Consider the following 21,951-nt stretch of genomic DNA (forward strand, 5'->3'; position numbering starts at 1 on the left):
AAGTCGGATCCTATTCAAAATGACCGACAAGAAGGTTCTACTCTAGGATACATGATATCAATCTGTTGCATTTTTAAGTAACTTTTTCTATTGAATATTATTATATACAAGCTGTTTACTGTTTATTTATCAATGCTTTTTAGTTTCATTTTTATAATTTTTTTAATGTTTTAATACTGTACTGTATTTCAGTATATATACGTATGCAGTTACTGTATGTATATACTACACCTGTATACACACACACACACACACACACACATATTTAATATAACATTGCTTACCATTTTTAAGTTTTTAGATTGTAGTTTCCTTTTAATAATTTTTTCTTAATTCTTCATTTGTTGTATGTACTCTAAATATATGTGAATTTTAAGATCTATTTTTCTCATCCATTTCAATCCATTCTAAATGTGAAATATAGGTACAGTACATTTATCTTTGTATACAGCATTGAGTAAAAGCAGCAACGACTGCAACAGCACTGTAGGAGAGAAGCCAAACGCAGTGTATGGGATCCAATGTATTTAACGTTACGCCTAGCAGGGCTTCTCCCGAAACAACATAGTGGACTTTTTTAAGGCTATCGACCCATAAGGGGGTCATTAAGCCTGGTGTGAGGTGTTCAGTCTCTACTTTTTTTTTTTTTAACACCAGTTTCATGTTCGTTTCTCCCCGCAAGCTCGGGTTATATAAGGAGTCAGATGTTTGTCCACTATGTTATTTCTGAAGAAGCCCTGGTGGGCGAAACGTTAAATAGATTGGATCCCATACTCTTCGTTTGGCTTCTCTCCTACAGTTGTATACAATTGTTTTCAGTTGCTTAGTTGTTAATATAATATGGTAAGTTTAAGAAAATACTTATTATAGTGTACTGTATTCGTATTAGTAAACTCATAATAGGCATCTGCTAGACATGGTTGTAAGTACATAAATATCCTTCATCCATAATTTATCAAACTCTTCCACAAATGCCTTAGCTGCAGGCGCATCACTGCTAGCAGCCTCACCTTTCGACAACATGTGGTGAACCTGGTAACGCTCTCGAAAGCAGCGAAACCACCCAGCACTCACTATGAACTCATGTGAAGCGTATTCTTCACCTGCACGTTCTTTCAACATGTGAAATTAACTTGTAGCCTTACTTTGCACTGCTTGCAACGTCACTCTCACATTTCTTTGCCTATTATCTTCCAACCACGTGTATAGCAACTTTTCCATCTCTGCCATAACTGCCGTACGCAATGCTGGTTGCCACAACTATCTTACGCGCTGTGCTGCCAGACATGTACAGTAAACTCATAATAGGCATCTGCTAGATGTGGTCGTAAGTACGGGTGGTTGTAACTCGTATAGTGACTGTATATGTATATATACAGTCGTATCTCGGTACTCGACCGCCTCTATACTCGACCAAATCGGTGCTCGACCAAAAAATTCGAGTAGAAAATGCATCGGACCTCGAACAGATTTTCGGTACTCGACTAGCTCGAACAGCGGGTAAGCGTCAGTTCGACTCAGACCGCCAGCGGAGTAAGACGTACGCAGTTTGTTCGAGTATTTCTTCCCAGATTTAAACTTTTTCGTGTTGCTCTAGCCCTTAATAATGGGTCCAAAGAAAGACAGTGATAAGGGGAAAATTGGTTTCGGTGTTCGAACAAATCGGTGCTCGACCACCACCTCAGAACGGATTATGGTCGAGTACCGAGGTACGACTGTATATGTATATGTATATATATATATGTGTGTATATATATATATATACAGACGCTCCTCAACTTATGTTTTAGTTACGTTCCGAATGGCCGAACGTAAGTTGAAAATGAACGTAAGTTGTTACTCTACTATACATCCGTAAATTCTATTACCGTATCTTATAAAACACCCCTAAATCATTAATTATACACTTAACATTGTAAAATAATAACATTAATTTCAAATAAATTAAATTCAAGCAACATAAATTGAGATGGAGGAGGAGGCGAGGCAAGGCACGTTCAGTCTGTCGTTTGTGCCATGTAAACAATGGACGCAGCGTCATGCGTAAGTATCGTTTGAGCTACGGAGAGCGTGCTAAACTAAAAAATTCACTCAATTTTTTTTTTTTTTTTTTACCATTTTTTTTTAGTCAGTTCAAACGTAAAATCGAAAAAACGTAAAACGAATGAACGTAAGTAGAGGAGCGTCTGTGTATATATATATATATATATATATTATTTATTTATTTATTTATTTTTTAAACTTTGCAGTAATTTCCAGGACTATCTGATTACTTCATTTGCCTTGGCTTGCACCTTGAATTTTTATTGTCCTTGGATACACACAATTCCTATTATGCTGACCCAACCTAATCATGTTATCAATCTGATGTGTTACATCAGAGTCCCTCCCTAGAATCAGAGGTAATTTCCATAATCACTGGATCTATTCCTGGCATAACTTCCATTAGTTGATGTGGTCTTCTCACCAGCCAAAGGGTATTATGCATCTAGTCTTGTCAATTACATTGCTGGTTTTTTATATACATTTTATTACTATTTCTAGGCTATCTCTTCTGTCACTCCATGACATCTTTAAAGGTTAATTATCTCATCCGTGTTTGTTGTTGGCCTATCCTTGCTCTTATCCGTGGTGTTGATTTTTTTCCCTCTATTAGTAATCTCTGCCCTCTGAACCTGGTTTGTTTCACTTTTTTCGCTCTAGATCAAGTAATCTTATCTCGTGGGGGGAGATTAAACCCCTAAATCTTTTCAACTCTGTAATTTTACTTCTTCCATGGAAGAGTTGCATCTACCTTGGAACCTTTTTCTTGTAATTCGTTCCCCCTAGGACTACATTGATCAAATTCCTCAATGGAGTTTTCCTAGTTGGAACACTTCGAAGTTTGCCAATATTTGTGTAGGTAACGTACGTGTGTGTGTGATTCACCATGGTCTGTGATTCACAGTGGTCTTTGGATCACGTGTTGGACTCGTGATCGACAGCTATTTCCCTCCCGGAAGAGAGCTCAGAGCTCGTATATGACCGATCTGTGGGTAATACTGTGACCTTATACGCGCGCACACCCCCAACTACCTGCCCACGAGAGTTGGAGTAACAACCCGCAGCGCAGCTATACTGAAATTATTTCAGCCTTGGGCGAGATTCGAACCCGAACCTCCGTTGTAGCAGCCGGGAACTCTACCAACTGTGCCACAAATTGTATGGTGTGTGTCTGTGTGTGATTCACCATTCATCATTGTCTTGGAACATGTGTTGCACTCGTGATCGTCAGCCATTTCCCTATCGGAAGAGTTTGGAGCTCATATGTGACCAATCTATGGGTAATGCTCTGACCTAACACGTGCACACACACACACACGTGCACACACACACACACACACACAAACCCAACTCCCCGCCCACGAGAGTCGGAGTAACTACTCCCAGCTCAGCGTGTGTGTGTGTGTATTTACCTAGTTGTATTTTGCGGGAAGGGGAGCTATGCTCGTGTTGTCCCACCATTGTATCTCTCAGTGTCTAGTTTGCTTTTAAAGTCGTGAATGGTTTTTGCGCTTACTATTTCATTATCCAGTATGTTCCAAGTGTCTAAAACTGTATGTGGAAAACTGTTTTTCTTCAGTTCTCTTCTATAGCTATGTTTTCTTAATTTCCTTCCATGTCCTCTTGTGTTTCTCTTGTCCCAGTTTAGTAGTTCTTCTCTATCAAGTATCTCTGTGCCTTTCATGATTCTGTAGATGGTCAGTAGGTCGCCTCTCTCTCTTCTTTGCTCCAGTGTTGGTAGCTCCAGTTTAGCCAATCTCTCCTCGTATGATAGGTTTACGCAAGTGCAGGTGCCATTTTTGTAGCTGCTCTTTGGATTCTTTCTATTTTCTTTATGTTCTTTTTGGTACTGGGGGACCACAATGTCGCCGCATACTCTAGTCTAGGCCTTATCAATGTAACCAATATTTTTTTTATCATGTCTTCGTCCAGGTAAGCAAAAGCCACTTTTATTGATCTTAGCAAGTTGTAAGTCTCCCCGACAATTTTGTTAATCTGTGTATCATAGGACAAGTCGTTTGTGATAATAACTCCCAAGTCTTTTTCGGATCCTACTTTCTTTACTTCCTTGGTTCCAATTGTATATTTTCTTGATATTCTGTGTGTGTGTGTGAGATATTTTTTTGATCGACATCTATTTCCCTCCCGGAAGAGAGCTCAGAGCTCGTATGACCGATCTATGGGTAATGCTGTGACCTTGCGCGCGCGCGCACACACACACACACACACACACACACACACACACACACACACACACACACACACACACACACACAACTCCCCGCCCACGAGAGCTGGAGTAACGACTCGAAGCGCAGCGATACTGTATTTACTCTGTGTGTGTAAAAAGTAGGATTATATTACCCATAGATCGGACCATATATGAGCCAAGAGCTCTTATCGGGGGGTGGGGGAGAATAGCTGTCGGTCATGAATACAGCATGTGATCGAAGACTAGTCTCGCGCACACATACACACTTGCTTGTCAACTAATACAATTTTGATGACACTCGAATCGTTCGTCATTTGGCTTCGAAGGATACAGAAATGATTTGGTCCCTCACTTTGACGTCACGTAGCTCGAGTGGTCGTGTCAATATATCTAATATTTATTCATATTGACATGGCCAATGGTTATCAAAATTGCAGGTACGATAAAGTAAGTTGCAGTTAATTTGTTTACGGTAATATTGAGAAAAATAAGTGAGTTTTATAGGAGTCGACTAGTTGTCGGCAAGTCTGCAGGGTGACTTCTGCACGGCTGCTGTTGGGTTCAAATTGAGGGGTAGTTGTATGTAACGAGATAAATCCAAATTACTTTTGGGGAAGTCTAAATTATTTCATCTCATTTGCTGATCAGTGTTTATTTTATATTACAAATCCTAAGTTTTAAAACGGGACCAAATTGAAGGGTGTATAACGAGTGCTGCTTTTGCTACAACGCCAGATGCAGTCAGATGATGGACAAGTTCAGTTATCCTGATAAAATCACCTGGCGACTAAATCTACACCTTTATATAACGACCACCATTTTCCCGAAGTCGGAATACTAAACCTTTCGAGTCTAATGAATCTTGAGGGAGAATTTGGTTTAGCACTCGTCAAGAAGCCACAATGGCGGCGGCGGCGTGTGACACCGGCCTTAGCCAGCGAGTCAAAATTGAGAGCAACGCTCGTGAAAGGGCAAGTGACTCCACTCGGTACTCTGTGTTCTCCAGTCCCTCGTTTCCTCTGCCAAGATATCATTTAATGTTGCCCAGTTTGTGCATATCCTGTTTCTCCGTTTCGGTCGTGGTTTAACATGGTTTTATGTAGTCTGGCCATCGTATGTTTTATGTTGAACTTAGGCATTACTTTTGTTAATAAACTTCTTGCGAGGCTACAGGGGCTGGCCTATGCTTTTTTCAATTTCCGTGGCTGTTCCCCCTCTTCCACTACACACTCGCTCCCCTCTCTCCTTCCACTCTTCTTGTGGTCCCCCTCCCCTTCCTCCCTCTCCTCTGCGCCATGGTCTGTTCAGTCTGTAGGATCGACTACGTTGGAAGTTGTAAAACAGTGGTTCCCAAACTAGGGGGACGCTCCCCTGCCAAAGGAAGGTGTGAGGAGGATATAAGGGTGGGTGGGTGTAATGCCATCTGCTCAAAAATCAGTTTAATAAGAATAATAAAAGGATGCCAAGAAGTATTTGCCGTTACATACATGCAAAGTATAATTCCATCAGTCACCCCAACCAGTTTTCTATTTAGATATAAACAGAAACGATGTAATTGCATGTGAATACAAAAAAGGGGTCGTGTGAGTTTGCTGGAAGCAAAAAAGGGACGTAATATATAAGATAATTGTGAACCATCGCTGTAAAATGACGAGAGGAGTTTGATTTGAAGGGGGTAAGGACGGTGAGCGAGAGACTGCCGCATAGGCGTGCCGTACCACATAAGGTGGTGGTGGGGAGTTATCGGGTTGCAGACTCATGAACTTGCGCCCCATGTGGTCCTTGGCCGAAGGTGCTTCGCGCAGCATCGAATAATGCGTCATAGCGTCTTGAGTGCGGGCACTCCTGGCTCGGTACTTCCGCCTTGTTAACGCACTGCGGTGGCTGTAGCGTCTCATAACAGAAGAACTGGTCCACAGGAGGAATGAATTCAGCGACTCGAAATAAATTGAAAGGCGGTGTATGGTTCATGGCCGTGGAAAGCGGGCCGTGTTTGTGAAGTGACAAGCGCTACTGCAGGTATTATTGTATTATTTTCGGACAGTTTACCTCCAGGTGTTGTCATTTTTGTCCCAGCCTTGCCTGACGTCGTTTGCTTGTAGCTCCATGCTCGTCATTAATGTACCGAAGGGAGGGAGGGGTGGGTGGGTGGGGTGTTCAACTTGGGATGCATCAAGGGTTCTTAGGAGTGTACGCATCTGTACAGAAAATTGCATTTATTCACATTATCCAGACAGTATGTGCGTGTGTGTGTTCACATAATATAGTGTACAGCTTCGCTTGTGTGTACCCGTCCTTGCTCTTCCATTGGCCAGACTTAGCTTATTCACTCGTTTTACATTTTCCATTTTTTCCACTGGTTATTTGTATGTATATATTTTTTTTAATGTCCTTTCAAACGCCTCATCTTCAGTTTCTGGTTTTTCAAACCCACTTGAAGGCGTTGGGCAAATTTGACCCCGTCTCTTGAATAATGCCTTATCCCTTCCCTTAGTTTTCTAATGCTTCAGTTTCTTCCTATATTTAGTCAACGAGACTTGCGGTCCCTTTTTGATGCACTTTGATTCTCTCTCTCTCTCTTTCTATTTTCTTTCTTTGTTATTTATATGCATTCTTATGTAATGACCACACCACCGCAGCATATTTCAGTGGGGCGATTTTTTTTTTCTTTATTCATCATCATAGTCTCTCACTTTGTGTGAGTGAGCGAGTGTGGTCGCGGACAGAACGTGTGGGTGCGCATCCCATGATATTGCTAATTTAAACGAACATGAAACCATGACCTGATTGCTTGGAGTATGGAGGGAAGTGTGTTGTTGTTTGTTCAGGTATGGAAAACTAGTCGACGACTTCCCTCGTCGTCAGTAGTTTCGGATGAGGACATGAATTCTATGCAACCGAGGGAACGGGCGATTTTTGATCCTCCTCCTCCTCCTCGTCGTCGTCGTCGTCGTCGTCGTCGTCGTCGTCGTCGTATGCATCAAATCCAGTCTTCGGTTGGAATAAAATCCAGAGGTGGGCAGCCGACTCCTTCCCACGTTTAGCCGCCTACCCGGATTAACTCTTCCCAAGTTATTCCTTTGCCTTCCTGCTAGGAGTATCCCCTCCCCCCCCCCGCCCGGTCACCATATTAAGACAGCAGTGCAGGACTCGTAATGGGTTTGAATTGGACAATTTTAGGTTTAGAAATGAAATAGGCAAGAACTGGTTCAACCACAGAGTGGGTTAACTAATGGAACACTTGATAACCATGTAGTGAGAGCTGAAACAAATAGTAGAGAAAATGAGATAGCTTTATGGATGGGAGTGGCGGGTGGGAAGGGATATGAAACTGCCTAGTGTAGGCTTTAGGGTCTCTTGCAGTCTCCTCCATTCTTATGTTCTTGGATTTGCGGTCGTGTTGCACTCGATCGTTCTCCTGTTAACTTTTGGAGTCCAAACCTAGTTCGGGCTTGTACTTTCGGCTTTCCTACATATGGCGGTGACCTTGAGTACCAGCAGCCGATTGAGAAACTTGCCCACCGTCACCTCCACCCACCCACCACCACCGCCACCTCCACCTCCTCCACCCACCCACAACCTCCACTACCACATTGGCTTTCTTCTTTCATCTCTTTCCTTTACTTCGCCTCCTCCTTCCTGCTCCTCCGTCGCACCAGGTTTCATGTACTTTTTCTCCCGTTTTCCTTTTCTCTCGTGGCTCTTGACCATCAATGGTTTGTGTTTTCAGCGGCGAGGACCGGGAGTACGTTGGCGGGGAAGTCTTAGGCATTACGCTTTTCAAACGTTGTTCACTGCATCACCAGCAATCGTGCTAATACACAATTTTAACATGGTATTCCGAAGCTGGGACTTCGGCAAATATCAATTAAACAAGATCGTGAAAGTAGCGAATCCGGGCCGCGGGGATTCTTGGCGGGTTGGGTGGGGGGGCTGCCCGGGGTTGTCTTGCCACGTCACAGGCAGGCACGCAGCCCCCCCCCCACACACACACACCACTTCTGATCCGTTCTGGTCCCATTCCAGTGATTTTCGACCTGGGACCCCAGACAAGAATTTAGAGGGGACATGACCTTCTGTTACCGATTATACATTTCAGTGTAATGTGAGGAATCTGGGTATAAAAACTCCCAACACTGTTTTGGCAGAAGAAATATTAGAGAAATAAAGTATGATTGTCAACTCATAATTTTATTATTAGTGTTATCATTTATTATTATTTTGTTTGTTTTCTTTATTCATTTGCGGCGTGGGATTTGGGAGAAACAGGATTGGGAGTCGCACGAATATCGAGAAATGATGGAGTGTCCTCCCCGCTCCATTGGGCCCTCAGGGATGGCCTTCTTTGCTGCCCCCCTGCTGCTGCTTGCACCGCGCCGCCGCAGGGCTGTGAGCCTGAATAATGTCGCCTGATTAAAACGACGACCCCTCCATTGTCCCGCGACGTTCATTATAACTTCTGCCCGGTCTGTTGTGGCTCCAGACTCAATGCCACACCTCCCTTCCCTCCCTAGTAGATTTTCCCAGAAGTACCGAAGAATGGAGGAGACTGCAAGAGATTCTAAGGCCTATATTAGGCAGTTCCATGTCCCGTACCACCAGTCACCCCCATCCATGAAGTTTCAAACACTCTGTTGGTAAACGAGTGTTTGCCCATTTCCACCTGAAACCTAAAATTTGCCAGTTGGCACCGCTGGGAGTTCTAGCCTGCCTTGATACGATGATGACCTCTTTTGCCTCCTGCAGCCGAATCCTCTTCCTCTCAAACTTCCTTTTCTTCCATATTTTCATCTTCATTTCCCTCTCCTTCCTTCCCCTCCCTCCTTCCTTCCTTCCTTCCTTCCTTCCTTCCTTCCTCTCCATTTTGTTCCTATCTCTTCCTCCTTCCTTCCCTTCCTCCTACTCACCCATCTTCCTCCTATCCCTCTCCCCCCCCCGCTGCCTCATCTCCCTTGCCTCCTCTCCCCCCGCCTCCTCTTCTTCTCCCCGCTGCCTCATCTCCCCTTGCCTCCTCTCCCCCCGCCTCCTCTTCTCCCCGCTGCCTCATCTCCCCCCGCCTCCTCTTCTTCTCCCCGCTTCCTCTTCTTCCCCCCGCCTGCTCCCCTCCTAATTCCCCATCGCTTTGTTTCTTCCCCTTTCCCTATTCCCCTCCTTCCTATTCTTTCCTCTCCTTCCTCCTTTTTTTCATATTTCACTTTCTTCCCATCGCTCATCCTTCCCTATGTTTCTCCTCTTCCTCCTCCCCACTTCCCGCTTTCCCCCTTGCCACCTGCTTTCCCTCCTCTCCCCCTTCCTCGTATCCCCGCTTATCCGCCCCCCCCTCCCCCGTTAGTGTTTCGTGCTTAGCTCCCACTCCGGGGGGTGGTGGGGCTCTTGTCTTCACTTCCCACTCGCCTCTCCCCCCATTGTCTACTTATCATCGTTATCCCCGTTCAATTCTTCCCCGGCCATTTTTCTCTCGTTAACAATATTTATCTCAATATTCACGTTTTCATTTTGCTTTTACCCTCCCACCTCTCTTGGCCTGCCTGCCCCGTCCCTCCCACCTCTCCTCCCCGCCCCGTCCCTCGTCCTCTTTGCCCCCTTCCTCCATCCTCTCTTTTCCCCCCCTGCCTCTTCCTGCCCTTTCCCCATCCACTACAACATCCTTCTTGAGGCCCTCCCCCTTTACTCTCCTTGCTTACACTCTGCTCCCCCCTCTCTCTATCTACCCCTCCCTCCCTCCTCTTCTCTTCATCTTTGTGTGTCCCTCCCCCTCCCTCCCTCCCTCTCCTCGCGCTCCTGCTGACGTCCCTTTAGTTGGTTGTATGCTGCCCTTTGCTTCCTTCTCTTGATCGATCGTTCTTCCGTTCCTCAGCCCAGCTTCCTAGTCTGTTAATTGGGGGGAAAGGGGAGGAGATGTCATGAAGTTTTAGTTTCTCAATCGAGTTGACGCCATACATTTTTTTATGATGAGGTTATCAGTTGGGCGCGTCATATCGTAACATTGTTACTGAAGGTGAACGCCACCTCCAGCAGTCGACGCTGCCAACGGCCACGGCTGATTATGTGGTTGATCCTGTCGGGATTGTGACATGTTGTGTTTAAGCTCCAGCTTTGCCGCCAGATAAACTATCGTGATTACCTTATCAGTCAGCGACAACATAGTACATAGTTGTAGGAGGCTTCGGGTAGTCCCGGTAGCTATAAGCAACACCTGCGCACCTACTATAACGCTCTCTGGCAGGTCGTTTTTCGAAAGGAATGCCAATACACAAAAGATCCCACGGGTTTCAAAATGTCCAGATGTTCTCGTGTACAATTTACAAGAACAGTCTTACATTTTGAGTCAATGGTTTCTTGCATGAAGCTGTTCCATATAAAATACAATTTATGCACATGTAAAGCGGCTATATTTTTGTATTTATTTCTTGTATAATTGAGACGATAGAATGTCTAAGAGGTGTTCGATCTAAGTATGGAAAGTTGTTTGCACTGTGCCTGCCGGTGCTGACCATATGTTTCTTGTAGAGTTAAAGAGCATGCGGTACTTGTGAGGGTGGAAGAAAACTCCAGACTGTAAGAAAAATTCCATTCTAGCTGGGCAATTAATCATAAGAATGTCAAGTATACACAAGCTGGTCGGCTACTGAGTAAATTGAACAGCGAGATTATGGACCCGTGTAATGTTGCCATACAGATGGCATTGCATGAATGGACATCAGACATGTTGCACTAGGGAGATGCATACTTGGTACATCATATATCAACATTACAAATATACATTACACTAGTACACAGCATCAACATTAACATTACAAATACATTGTGCTGGTACACAGCACAATATAATAAACTATCAGTTTTCCACATTTATGACGACCCAGTCCACCTCCGTTTCATGCACTGTGGCAGTGGCTTTGACTATTGAATGCAGCGTGGCTGTCATGCCAGTGGCGTGCCCTCTTGATTTTCACTTTCACCGACCTTGAAAGAGACACCGTCAGTGAACTGAACTTTTACACACGAACAACAATTTCTTGCCCACTAAGGTGGTGTCGGGGTGCGAGAAGTATGAAACAACAAATGGATAATTAATTAAAAGTAAATTGATATATAAATATATCGTAAAATGTGTGTAACCGACGTACGCCATAGCCTCCGAGGTCGTGGACTTTGGCACCGTTAAAAGTTGGGGATCATATCTAAAACTCTCAGGATCTCAGATGTAAACAAGAGATGGAATTTATGTACTACGGCCATTCGTAGTTTAATTTTTTTTAGACAAAGAACGAACCTCGAGTATAAGGGTTCATTTAATGCCGTGAACGCAATATTCGAGATTGTCGTTGAAGGAATGTTCCCCCATGAAGAAAACTACCGTACTTCATCAATATGAAACTACTTGTACTTACCGAAACGGTTGCCAAGAGGCGTCATTTTACCCTTGGCAAGCTCGACTGTAACGTCACGTTGGGAGTGGACGAGGTGGTAAGGGTGAGTGAATTTTCAAAGTACCCACGTGACTTGCGTTAACGTCGAATAAACTGTAATCGTCATAAGCAAACAAAGAGGTTCGTGTTTTAACGGAGGCACTTGATCTCTTCTGGATGTCACAATTGCCTTACTCCCGTAACCCAGTGCAGTAACGTGCCGCATAGTTGGGTTGTAGGCAGCTAAACTGGCTCTGGTTTCAAACGTGTTGGACACCCAAATGGAAGAAAGGCAGTATCCTCGCAAGGACAGACGAATTCCCAATGGGTTGGTTGCCACAAACCTAGTAGTTTCTAATCCGCTTGTTTGCTGTGTGTGGCGACCCTACAAGGACGGGAAATAGTCGTGGATGTTCAGTAGCTTGAGTGAAACCATGATCCATCAGTTGCTGTTTGTCAGTCCGGTGCCATTCCCCCTGACTGGTAAAAGGGTCTGGTCGTCCCTGACAAGAATGGGGAAAGGAACCGACAGAACGGCAACAATTACCGCGTTTACATTGCTCTGTATTGCCCATCTGTTGCTGGCACAGATTCATTCTCATCTAAGGTTCCAGAGGCCTTGGTAGTTCTCGTCCAGTCAACAGCTGATCGGATCCTAGAGCTTCGTGTTCTTGTGGAAAGCCAACGTGAATTTCATTAGGGTTTGCCCTTGTTGAAAAAAATAGTGCTTCGTTGGGTGCATCTGCTGGTTGCTAGGATTTCTGCGAAGATCACTGACCCAATGTGGCCTGTACTCTGGGGTAAAGAGTCTTGTCATCTATGAATGAGGTGCAAGCTTCTTTCCTCTTAATTCAGGGGTTCTCAAAGTGGTCAATACCCAGGGGTCGATGAATAAATGTTTACTTCTGGGGTCGAAGGGATTGAAGTCTCCGATTGGAAAAGCTCGACAATAATCTGTGTGTGTGTGTGTATATATATATATATATATTATATATATATTCTTGAATTCAAACGATAAGTCAATATTTTCCAGTAAATATTCAGAAATTTCAGCAGCGCTGGCAACATTACCTTCAACCAGCACCTCCTTTCATTCTCTCGCAGCTCTGCTGTCCGTACAAGATGCATACTGTGCGTCTTGGCACCAAGGATTTTCACCAAACAAGAAATGAAATAGTCACTTACCAAATATGATGGGTGCATATCTTTTTGAAAGAAAAACAAAATGGAGGAATATCGTGGTCAGAATAAATGTTAGAAAAAAAATCGAAGTTTCCACATCGATTTCAGTTTATACATTTATTGTGACGGTTATGATGTCAACAATAATAAAAAAACTGTATCACTAGCATCAAGTTACATATACTTGTACACCTCGAAATGTTTTCTTCCTGTGTTACCTTTTTATCATACTGCCTGTCAACTACTCGTTGATTTTGCCATCTGTGTTTCTTTTGATTAAAAGCTAGGTTGGTAGAAAATTTGAAACATCATTGAGGAGTCTGCGGGTGAAAATTACCCGTTATAATTCAAGCGAGTCAGGTACATCCTGGCACCGACAGTTTTCAACACCTGCAAAGACGGTACTGGACTGAGTTGTTGACTAATGTGGATTCGTTGGGAGGTTCGCAGCAGCCCAAGAGTCTCTGCACAGGGAGGCGTGACCGCAAGAATTCCAGGCCTTTTGTACCAAAACAGGATCGGGCGTTTGGGAACATTTGGCGAGGCCATTGAGGTCTTAGAAAGATTCGCATGCCTGGGTAGTATAGTGCATAACAGTGGTAGATAATAACCATGAAGTTCTTCGAAGGATTGTCATTGCCCATGGTTTTATGGGCTCCCAGAACATATGGCGTTGTCGATATTCTTGTAGTACTAAGATCCGATCTTGAATTTGCTTGTGCTGTCTGTCCATCTGTACGACTTTTAGGGGAGTCTCGACGTCTGTGGGACCAAATTCTTCTGGAGAACGATGAGGGTGTTGCTGATAGAACATTGTATCTGACTAGCGGCTGCTCCCTCCGTACGACACTGTCTTGGGCTGTTACTAACATACTTTGTAAACGTCAGCTCCGGCAAAATGTGCACGTGGCACGTTTCCCTGGTGTTGATCCCACTCAGAGAGTTATCTCCTCGGTGAAGGAGATGAAAGGGACGCCAGCAGAAATCGTGGCGGAAGGAAGTTGACTGATATCAAGAGGTGTTTGGAATGGGATGAAGGGTTGCATGGGGGGTAGGGGGTGCTTGCTCGGAGGAACCGTTAAGGCCGATCGAGAAGCAACGCTCTACTCTGAGGCTAAAGCAGAGTCCACACTTATTGCATTTCCACGTATCGTATCATCTTTGTGTACCACCTAGTGATACGATACGGTGCAACAGGGTATTGTACCCACTTGTTGCGTATCCGCCTGCTGTATACGGATACGCAACAAGTGGGTACAATACCCTGTTGCACCGTATGGTATCACTAGATAGTACGCAAAGATGATACGATACGTGGAAATGCAACAAGTGTGGACCCGGCTTTACGTTTTCTGTCGATGATAACGATTCGTTTTTATCATCAAATCTGTCGTAGTCTGGAGTGTTCAGTATGACACAAACGTAGTCTTAATTTGGTCTTCCTCGTTTGGTGGTTAGGAATGTAAAGCTGAACCCCCCCCCCCTGCACTATTTAGTGAGGATGGATGAAATAGATGGTGCATTTGGAGTTGAAGAATGGTTTGATAATGTAGTGGTGTAACTGAGGTTTATAATATATATATATATATATATATATATATATATATATATATATATATATATATATACATACATATCAACCACAATACACTAATTCTAAGCCATCAATATCGAGAGACTCGCGGAGGCACTGGGACATTCAGTGTTGTACACACACACGCGCGCACACACACACACACAGACACACACACACACACACACACACACACACACACACACACACACACACATATATATATATATATATATATATATATATATATATAATATATAATGTATATATATGTATGTATATGTATGTACAATAGAAAAATACATTTGCCCAAGAATATTACCGGTTGTATACATATATCATTATGTCGTATAATGTGAAAAATGGTATTCTAAGGTACGAAGTGGGTAGGTGGATGAAGAATGAGGGGGGGGGAGTCTGATTACCCCCCCACCTTCCACGTGAAGAGATGAAGTAAGGTAATTTAGTGGAGTTTTCACGGTTCTGTCGGTTGAGCAGCGAGTACCTGGGCCATGCCAAATGTCTGTGTATTCTTGTAATCTTACTCCTGTGTTAGCCCAGCTCTCTTCTGCATCATTCAAATGTTTTTTTTTTATAGTAAACTGTTTGGATAATTGAAGCTTTTCGTAATTTGTTTCTATTTTATTGTCTAGATCTTCATTTGACTTTTAATGTAGGTATTGCCTGTACAAAATATGTATTGGACTAAGAACAATATGCTAAACCAAGACTTAATAACGAAAGGGAGAGAAGAAATGTGTTGCATGATACATAACGAGCAACAATATCGAACAAAGTCTTCGAGTAAACTGGAATCCGAAATGCAACTATCTCCTTACGGTGATCCAAGACAGGTCTGTTATTTTTACTATTGGCTATTACGGGTATCGTTGTCATTGATTGGCCAAGTATAATTTTTACATTATAATTATATAATAGATAAGAAAAGTGGTTGTTAATTTTAGCCAGATTCAGACTATGACTTCGCTTTGGCGGTTTATGGCGGAAATTTTTCTTGAAACCACATCACGAGCAAAGCACGTGTTTCAAGACGGATGAGTCACACCTTATATTTTTCCGATGACACCATAGATGCCATGCTGGATCATTATATCCATTAGGAAAAAAGTGAAACTGTCTTTATCTAGCACAGCCAAATTTATCTTAACGTACACCAAACATTTCCTTTGACTATCTGGTGGCCTTTTCCCGCTAATGCGATAAAATGCCGCGGCACAATTACCATACGTTGAAGATTTTTTTTTTTTTTTTTTTTCTGTGGGGGCAGGGTTGGGGAGGTAAAATATTACTGATCCGTCACAGCGTTAATAAAAGTACGTGATTGCTATTATCTTGTGCAGTCAAGTTGCATCGATGAAAGTATTTCATCTCGAAGAAACCATGAGTCATGCTGCTCAAATCCTGGACGGCGTTGTAGGGAACTACGGAAACGGGCCCACGCGTCTGAGTCATTCAAGGAGTGCCAAAGTAGTAGTCATCTTACTATGAATGGTTTCAAACAATTTATGCGTGGATACCCAAATAGCAATGTTATAAGTTCATAGTATTTTATATCCTAATTGAAATACAGTATCGAGAAATATTGGTGAAAGAAATTTCGCACATGTGATACAATAATAGATTCGAACGAACCTTCTTCATGCGAGCCAGTGTGAGTGTAATCGATAACTTTCATTGGATGAAGTTCCTTGGAGATGTTATATATACAAAATGAACATGTGCAAAATGAACATTAGCATAGATAAATGTAATAGTAATGATAATTGCAACAATAATAATAACACGACATGAAGCCGACAAACTCCCCGGCAAGTTCAAATGACTGCGGGACATAACTTCTATTTGTTTATCCGTGAATGGATTGCATATATAACAAGTGATTGCAGCGGAGAGTTGGAATTTAGGGTGGTAATTTGGTTCACATTTTGCGTCATGCTATGTTGTAAAGTGATAACTTGGGGGCACTTGCATTGAGGGTAACTAGTATACGCCAAATATATATTTCCAAGCAAGAATCCGTATGACCGTTTAAGCACTGATGGCGAGGCCTGTCTGTGCACACTTGCCTTTCTTTGGGAATAGGATTGCTGCACGTGTTGTGGCAGTGTTTGTGATGATGGATCTATGTTGGGTATAGACGAATCTACTGGAATAAGATCATAATTGTTTGTGTTTCACTTTGAGTGCATGTAGTGCAAGCGAACCGGTGAAACGAAGATGGCTAGTACGAGTTTGATAGACTTGCTCGACAGGAAAATTAACGAATATGTTACGGCTGTACTTAACGCCTGGGTAGATGCTGTATCAAATAGTTCCATGTTAAGGAAATGTTGAAGACACTAGACAAGTAGTCAAAATAGCATGGTATAGGCTTTTTATAAAACAATGCAATCTGTTGCTTACTGCACTTGACAACGGATATCAAACAATTCGTGCTTTGTTCGTGTTTCATGTGCTCATTTTCCCAGAAAGGCTTTGACTTCTTTGTTAGGCCTCATGTGCCAATTGCATTACAATGAACAAGTCCCACCGTCGAGGAAAACCAAATTGATTAGATTAGTTGCATTATTACCCTATCGCTAGTAGTCAGGGGGCGTCTCTCTCTCTCCCTTCCTCCCCCACTCCCTCTCTTTCCTTCCTCTCTTCTTATCTCATCTCGCTCTTTCTCTCTTCCCTCCCTCCTTCACCCCCTCTCTCTCTTTCTCTCTTCCTTTCTCTCTCCCCCCTCTCTCCTTTTCTCTTCCCTCCCCATCTCTATCTGTGTGTGTTTGAGTGTGTCCGTCTGTTTGTCTCTGCCAAGCATTTGTCTCCGATGGAACTGTTGACATACATAGATGTACAGGAGCGGGTTTCATCTGATAAGGAAATCTTGTCAGAAGCTGATAGTCTTGACTCTGTCTTTAATTAACACCTTAGCCTCTGACACCCCGCTACAAAGAGGGCATGGGGCGGGGGGCTCGAGGAGTAGAGGGTGGATGGGGGTTGCCCTCGATTATTATCGAGTCCTGAACCAGCCGGCCCTGCGGGAGTCGAAACTGTAGATGACGTCAGTGGCGCGTCACCGGCGCGAAGAGGTTTGAATTCTGCCCCGGTTAATCCGTTGAGGAGCGGCGGGGGCATGCTTGTTGAATGGAGCTACGGGACCGACGATAGACCGTTTCATTCAACCGGATTAAGTCTCCTCGGTTTCCGACGTGGCGACGTTCATCTTGATAAGCAATGTGAGAAATGAACAATTTAATGGAGAGAATATATAAAGCGAAATCTCAAAAGTGGAGACTTGACCACCTCATCCAGATTATAATACACGAAGTTGTCGTAGCGACGGAGGTGGTCGAGGTAGATCTGATTAGAAGTGGATTGTGGACACGGGCTTTACACCGACTATATCAACAAGAAACGTTCAGCCACGACAAACATCCGCCAAGAAAGTTAATTTCAATCTTAAATAAATTAAAAGGTAGGTAAGTACATTATTTGGTTTAACATCGCGAACTCCCCCTATCAGGAGGCTAGGACGGTGCCCCTTGCAGAGGACATTTTAGCGTGGAATTTGATTAACCGTGACCTTGGTCCAACTCGTTGGTGGCAGGGTTCAAACTGCCGTCACTTCGACCTCCGCTGCAAGTGGCGACGCTTTAATCCGTTCGGCCAGTGTAGAAAGATAAGCGAATAGAAAACTAAATAAATCTGGTCATATCTTTTGCTTCCAGATACTAACAACCTTGTCGAAGGTTGCCAAACGCAAAACAAAATCGATCGGTTTTTGGGAGGTAGATGTCACCGACAAAGTAGATTATAAAGTCATCAACGGGTCGGTGAAGAATTGAGACAGCACAGAGCCGATCGCGTCTAATTCTCCAAGGGACAGTATTGTCAAGCTCTCTCCCCCCCCCTCTCTCTCTCTCTCTCTCTCTCTCTCTCTCTCTCTCTCTCTCTCTCTCTTCCTTCTGCCCCTCTCTTTTTCTCTCTCGCTCTTGCACCCCTCTTCTCTCAGGAAAATGCTAAAATGGGAAGGACATTTCATAACGTGATAAATGGTGGTGATCTTAAACTTTTTAAAAATTATTTTGTTCCAGGTGGAAGTAGAACAAATCCGCATCAGCCAAAAGAAAGAGTAAAATAAAAATAAGCGTCGACGATGTTCCACTGTGGGTCCCTTCTTCGTGTAGTGGTGCTCACCTGGCGTCTTATCAGTGCTCCCAAAGAGGTACAGAAGCGGCGTGGCGGTCTGAGTGTGTGTGTGTGATTCACCATGGTCTTGGATCACGTGTTGGACTCGTGATCGACAGTTATTTCCCTCCCGGAAGAGTTCAGAGTTCATGTATGACCGATCTAGGTAATGCTGACCTTACGCGCACACATCTACGGGAGTTGGAGTAACGACCCGCAACGCAGCGGTACTGAAATTATTTTAGCCCTGGGCGGGATTCTAATCCGGACCTCCGTAGTGGCAGCCGGGAACTTCCATCGCGCCACGAGTCGTGTGTGTGATTGTATGTGTGCGTGCGCATTTGCCTAATTGTAGTATACAGGAAAGGAGCAACTTGGTCGTATACAGTCTCCTATTCTCCAAGTTTGTGTGTGTGTGTGTGTCCGCGGTATACAGGAAAGGAGCAACGCTCGGTGGGTCCCGTCTCCTACGTTCCAATTTGATCCTACCTAGCCTCGGATTCATGTACAGTTTAATTTATATCCTCGATTTCCAGTTATATTTATATTTGTATTCGTGTATTGTTACGGCTTGGGCTATGTCACCTTTTAAGTTACGCCAAGTATTTATGCATCCATACGGAAAATTGTATTGCATTACATCCTTTAGACATGTTGTCTTCCAGAATTTGTTCTCATGACGTCTTTAAGCCCCCACATCCTTAATCGAGAGGTTTCTTCTGTCAATGGAATTTATCCCTTTCAGTGACTTGATTACTGTAATCATATCAGCGTGGCATAAGAAAAGTCCTCGAATGGATAAGAGCATATAATCCTGTCGCCTCTTTATCTTCGATCCTTTAAAGGTACATGTCTGGAAGATGGGTATTTGTTCTCTTTCTGGTGAAGATGTATTAGAGAACAGAAATAGGATTTTTTTTTTTGGGGGGGGAGTGCATCCATTAACATATGAATAGCCGCCGTAAGAAAATGTCTCGTGGGGGTGAAGATTGCATAAATTTAGAAAACTGTTCCGCAGTGTTTGCCGAGACAAACTAGAAATTTTGGTGAACGAATTTAACCAAATCTGGTATGTTATTGTCGTTATTGACGTCCTATTAACGGCATTTCCGTTGTATCAGGTGTCTGATAACGGAAAAGCGTCCGATGAATCACATGTGTGCTTAATCACGATATTCCGCCGTTGATTTTAAAGTTCCGTTTAATCCGGCTTCCATACCTCTCTTTCATTTTAGGACCGAGGAAGTAGGGCGGGTTAAGACTTGCAACAAAGTTATGGGGAGATTGTACAATGAGACTGATAATTACTGTGGATACCTTGGGTACCGATGGGGTGTCACCAAGATGAGTAGAAGAAATTGTTACGGAAGGGAGCCCGAGTCTGGGGATCGACCTCGGGCACATATGCAGACTGTTCGACACGTACGCACGCACACTCTTGTGACTGGCGCGCATGGGTGTATTAGCGCTCTATTACATGGGAAACTTAACCCCACTTGAAAAAAAAAAGTGACCACTTTTGTCCCTACTTTTTGCTACTCCATTTCAACCTCCCCTTGACCAACTTTTGACTCCACCTCTTCTTCGGCCCCATGGATAGAAGCACTGGATATCGGCCAGTAAATACAAAACCGTACTAAGATTTTTCCCAGTTTTGTCCACACCTTTTAGAACAAGTTTTAAGGGTGACGCCTCTTTCTTTTCTGATCTTTTCATCGTTTAGTGCGTCGTGGTTGCTGCCCTTTCTATTCTGTTTTCAGATATATATATATATATATATATATATACATACATATATATATATATATATATATATATATAGGTCACACCTTACGTGCATATTCCAATTTGGGGTGTACTTTGTTTTCAATAATGTTTTTCTTGTTTTCACTGAAATGCTTTACCCATTTTCAGAAGATCCATAATCAAGAATCTCGGGACCCTTTTATCCTTTATTTAGTTTTTATTTATTTAGCTATTTTTATTTCCTGTTCGTACGTGCGCGCGCACACAGATGAATAGAGAGTCTGGCTACAGATGCCATTAGATGCGATAGTGTGGTGGGTCTGGTCGGGTCTGCGTCACTGATCAACGCGCCACAAACTGGCGAGAACCTCAGCATCACGATTCGCGAAGATGCCGGGGGGAGGGGGCACAATCTTCACCACCATCACCACCATCACCACTTTAACCATCACCACCACCCTTCCGCCACCACCGACCCCTCCTCACCCAACTACACTTCCCGATGACGACACAAAGCGCACCCACGCACTGCCCCACCCTCTTCAACAATCACCACCACCCATCCACTCACCACAACCAAGCCCCCCCCCCACCGTCGCCTTAATACCCGCCCATCGCTACCATCACCAACTCACCACTTGAAAGGATTTCGTATTTTTCAGCGTAGTGACTTGCAATTGTACAATATCTGATTATCCCAATTCATTCCGGACCGCTTGTCATTGTTCATTTAACATGCCCTCCAGTTCATCCTTACAAGGTAGGAAGTCGGTCACTTCCCCCTCCGTCAGCTGAATGAAATAGATTGGTGGCAGCCAAGGTATATGCGTAGGAACGCTTGCTGATGTCAGTGGGCAAATCTGCAAAACAACTATATATATATATATATATATATATATATATATATATATATATATATATATATAATTTACTGCATCTGTACTATTAAGAACTAACTTTTTTTTTCTCACTGTGTGAGGGTATCAAGGCATAACGTTGACGAATCCAGTATTTTCTTTTCCTTCAAGCTTTTGCATCGAGTTGTAATTAAAGAAATGAGGAAATAGGCCTGAGGATCAGCTGCCCGATTTGAACATTAACTCGGGCTCGCCCTGAGCCATGAACCTATCGCCTGGGCCGCCCGCGCCTCCCAGTGTCAAGGTAGTGGGTGCTTGTACTCCCACGCCACAACTGTTTGTTGTGGCGTGGGAGGGCAAATCTATTTATGCCTATGATGACATTCTGATACAACACGGTGACCGCAGTCAAAGGGAAACAAATTGTATGTCTGGGTCTGGACTGTTTTTCAAGGTCATTGGGTTTGCATTCGTGTTACGTGGTCACCCAGGATCCTGCGGTGGGTTTTGCGCTGTAACATGAGAAGGGACCTGTTACATACAGGTTAATCAGTCACTCTTAATCCATTCAACTCCGATGACAAGATGTCTTGTCATTTGGTCAAATAAAACAAAAAATCATAAAACACCAAAATGTTTGATCAAACACCAGAAAAATATGACGTCAATCCTCGCTTCGCTCGCAGCGAAGCGAGGACTGACGTCATATTTTTCTGGTGTTTGATCAAACAT

At 43.6% G+C, this 21,951-nt stretch overlaps 1 protein-coding gene across 2 annotated transcripts in view; it reads left to right on the top strand.

Annotated features, from left to right (window-relative positions):
- The window catches only part of Clic (chloride intracellular channel protein 5), a 52,861-nt gene that overhangs the window by 10,263 nt on the left and 20,647 nt on the right, over positions 1–21,951 (top strand). Inside the window, exon 1 of one of the 2 annotated variants that reach the window (XM_076188324.1) lies at positions 18,570–18,653. The exons of the other annotated variant lie outside the window; for it this stretch is intronic. Within the exon in view, the coding sequence (XP_076044439.1) occupies positions 18,585–18,653 (69 nt within the window). The 5' untranslated portion in view covers positions 18,570–18,584. Of the gene's footprint in view, positions 1–18,569; positions 18,654–21,951 lie in introns of those variants that run through there. 2 annotated transcript variants of the gene reach the window in all.

This window comes from Oratosquilla oratoria, chromosome 1, assembly GCF_046742065.1.
Source record: "Oratosquilla oratoria isolate Oo_2021 chromosome 1, ASM4674206v1, whole genome shotgun sequence".
Taxonomy (NCBI): domain Eukaryota; kingdom Metazoa; phylum Arthropoda; class Malacostraca; order Stomatopoda; family Squillidae; genus Oratosquilla; species Oratosquilla oratoria.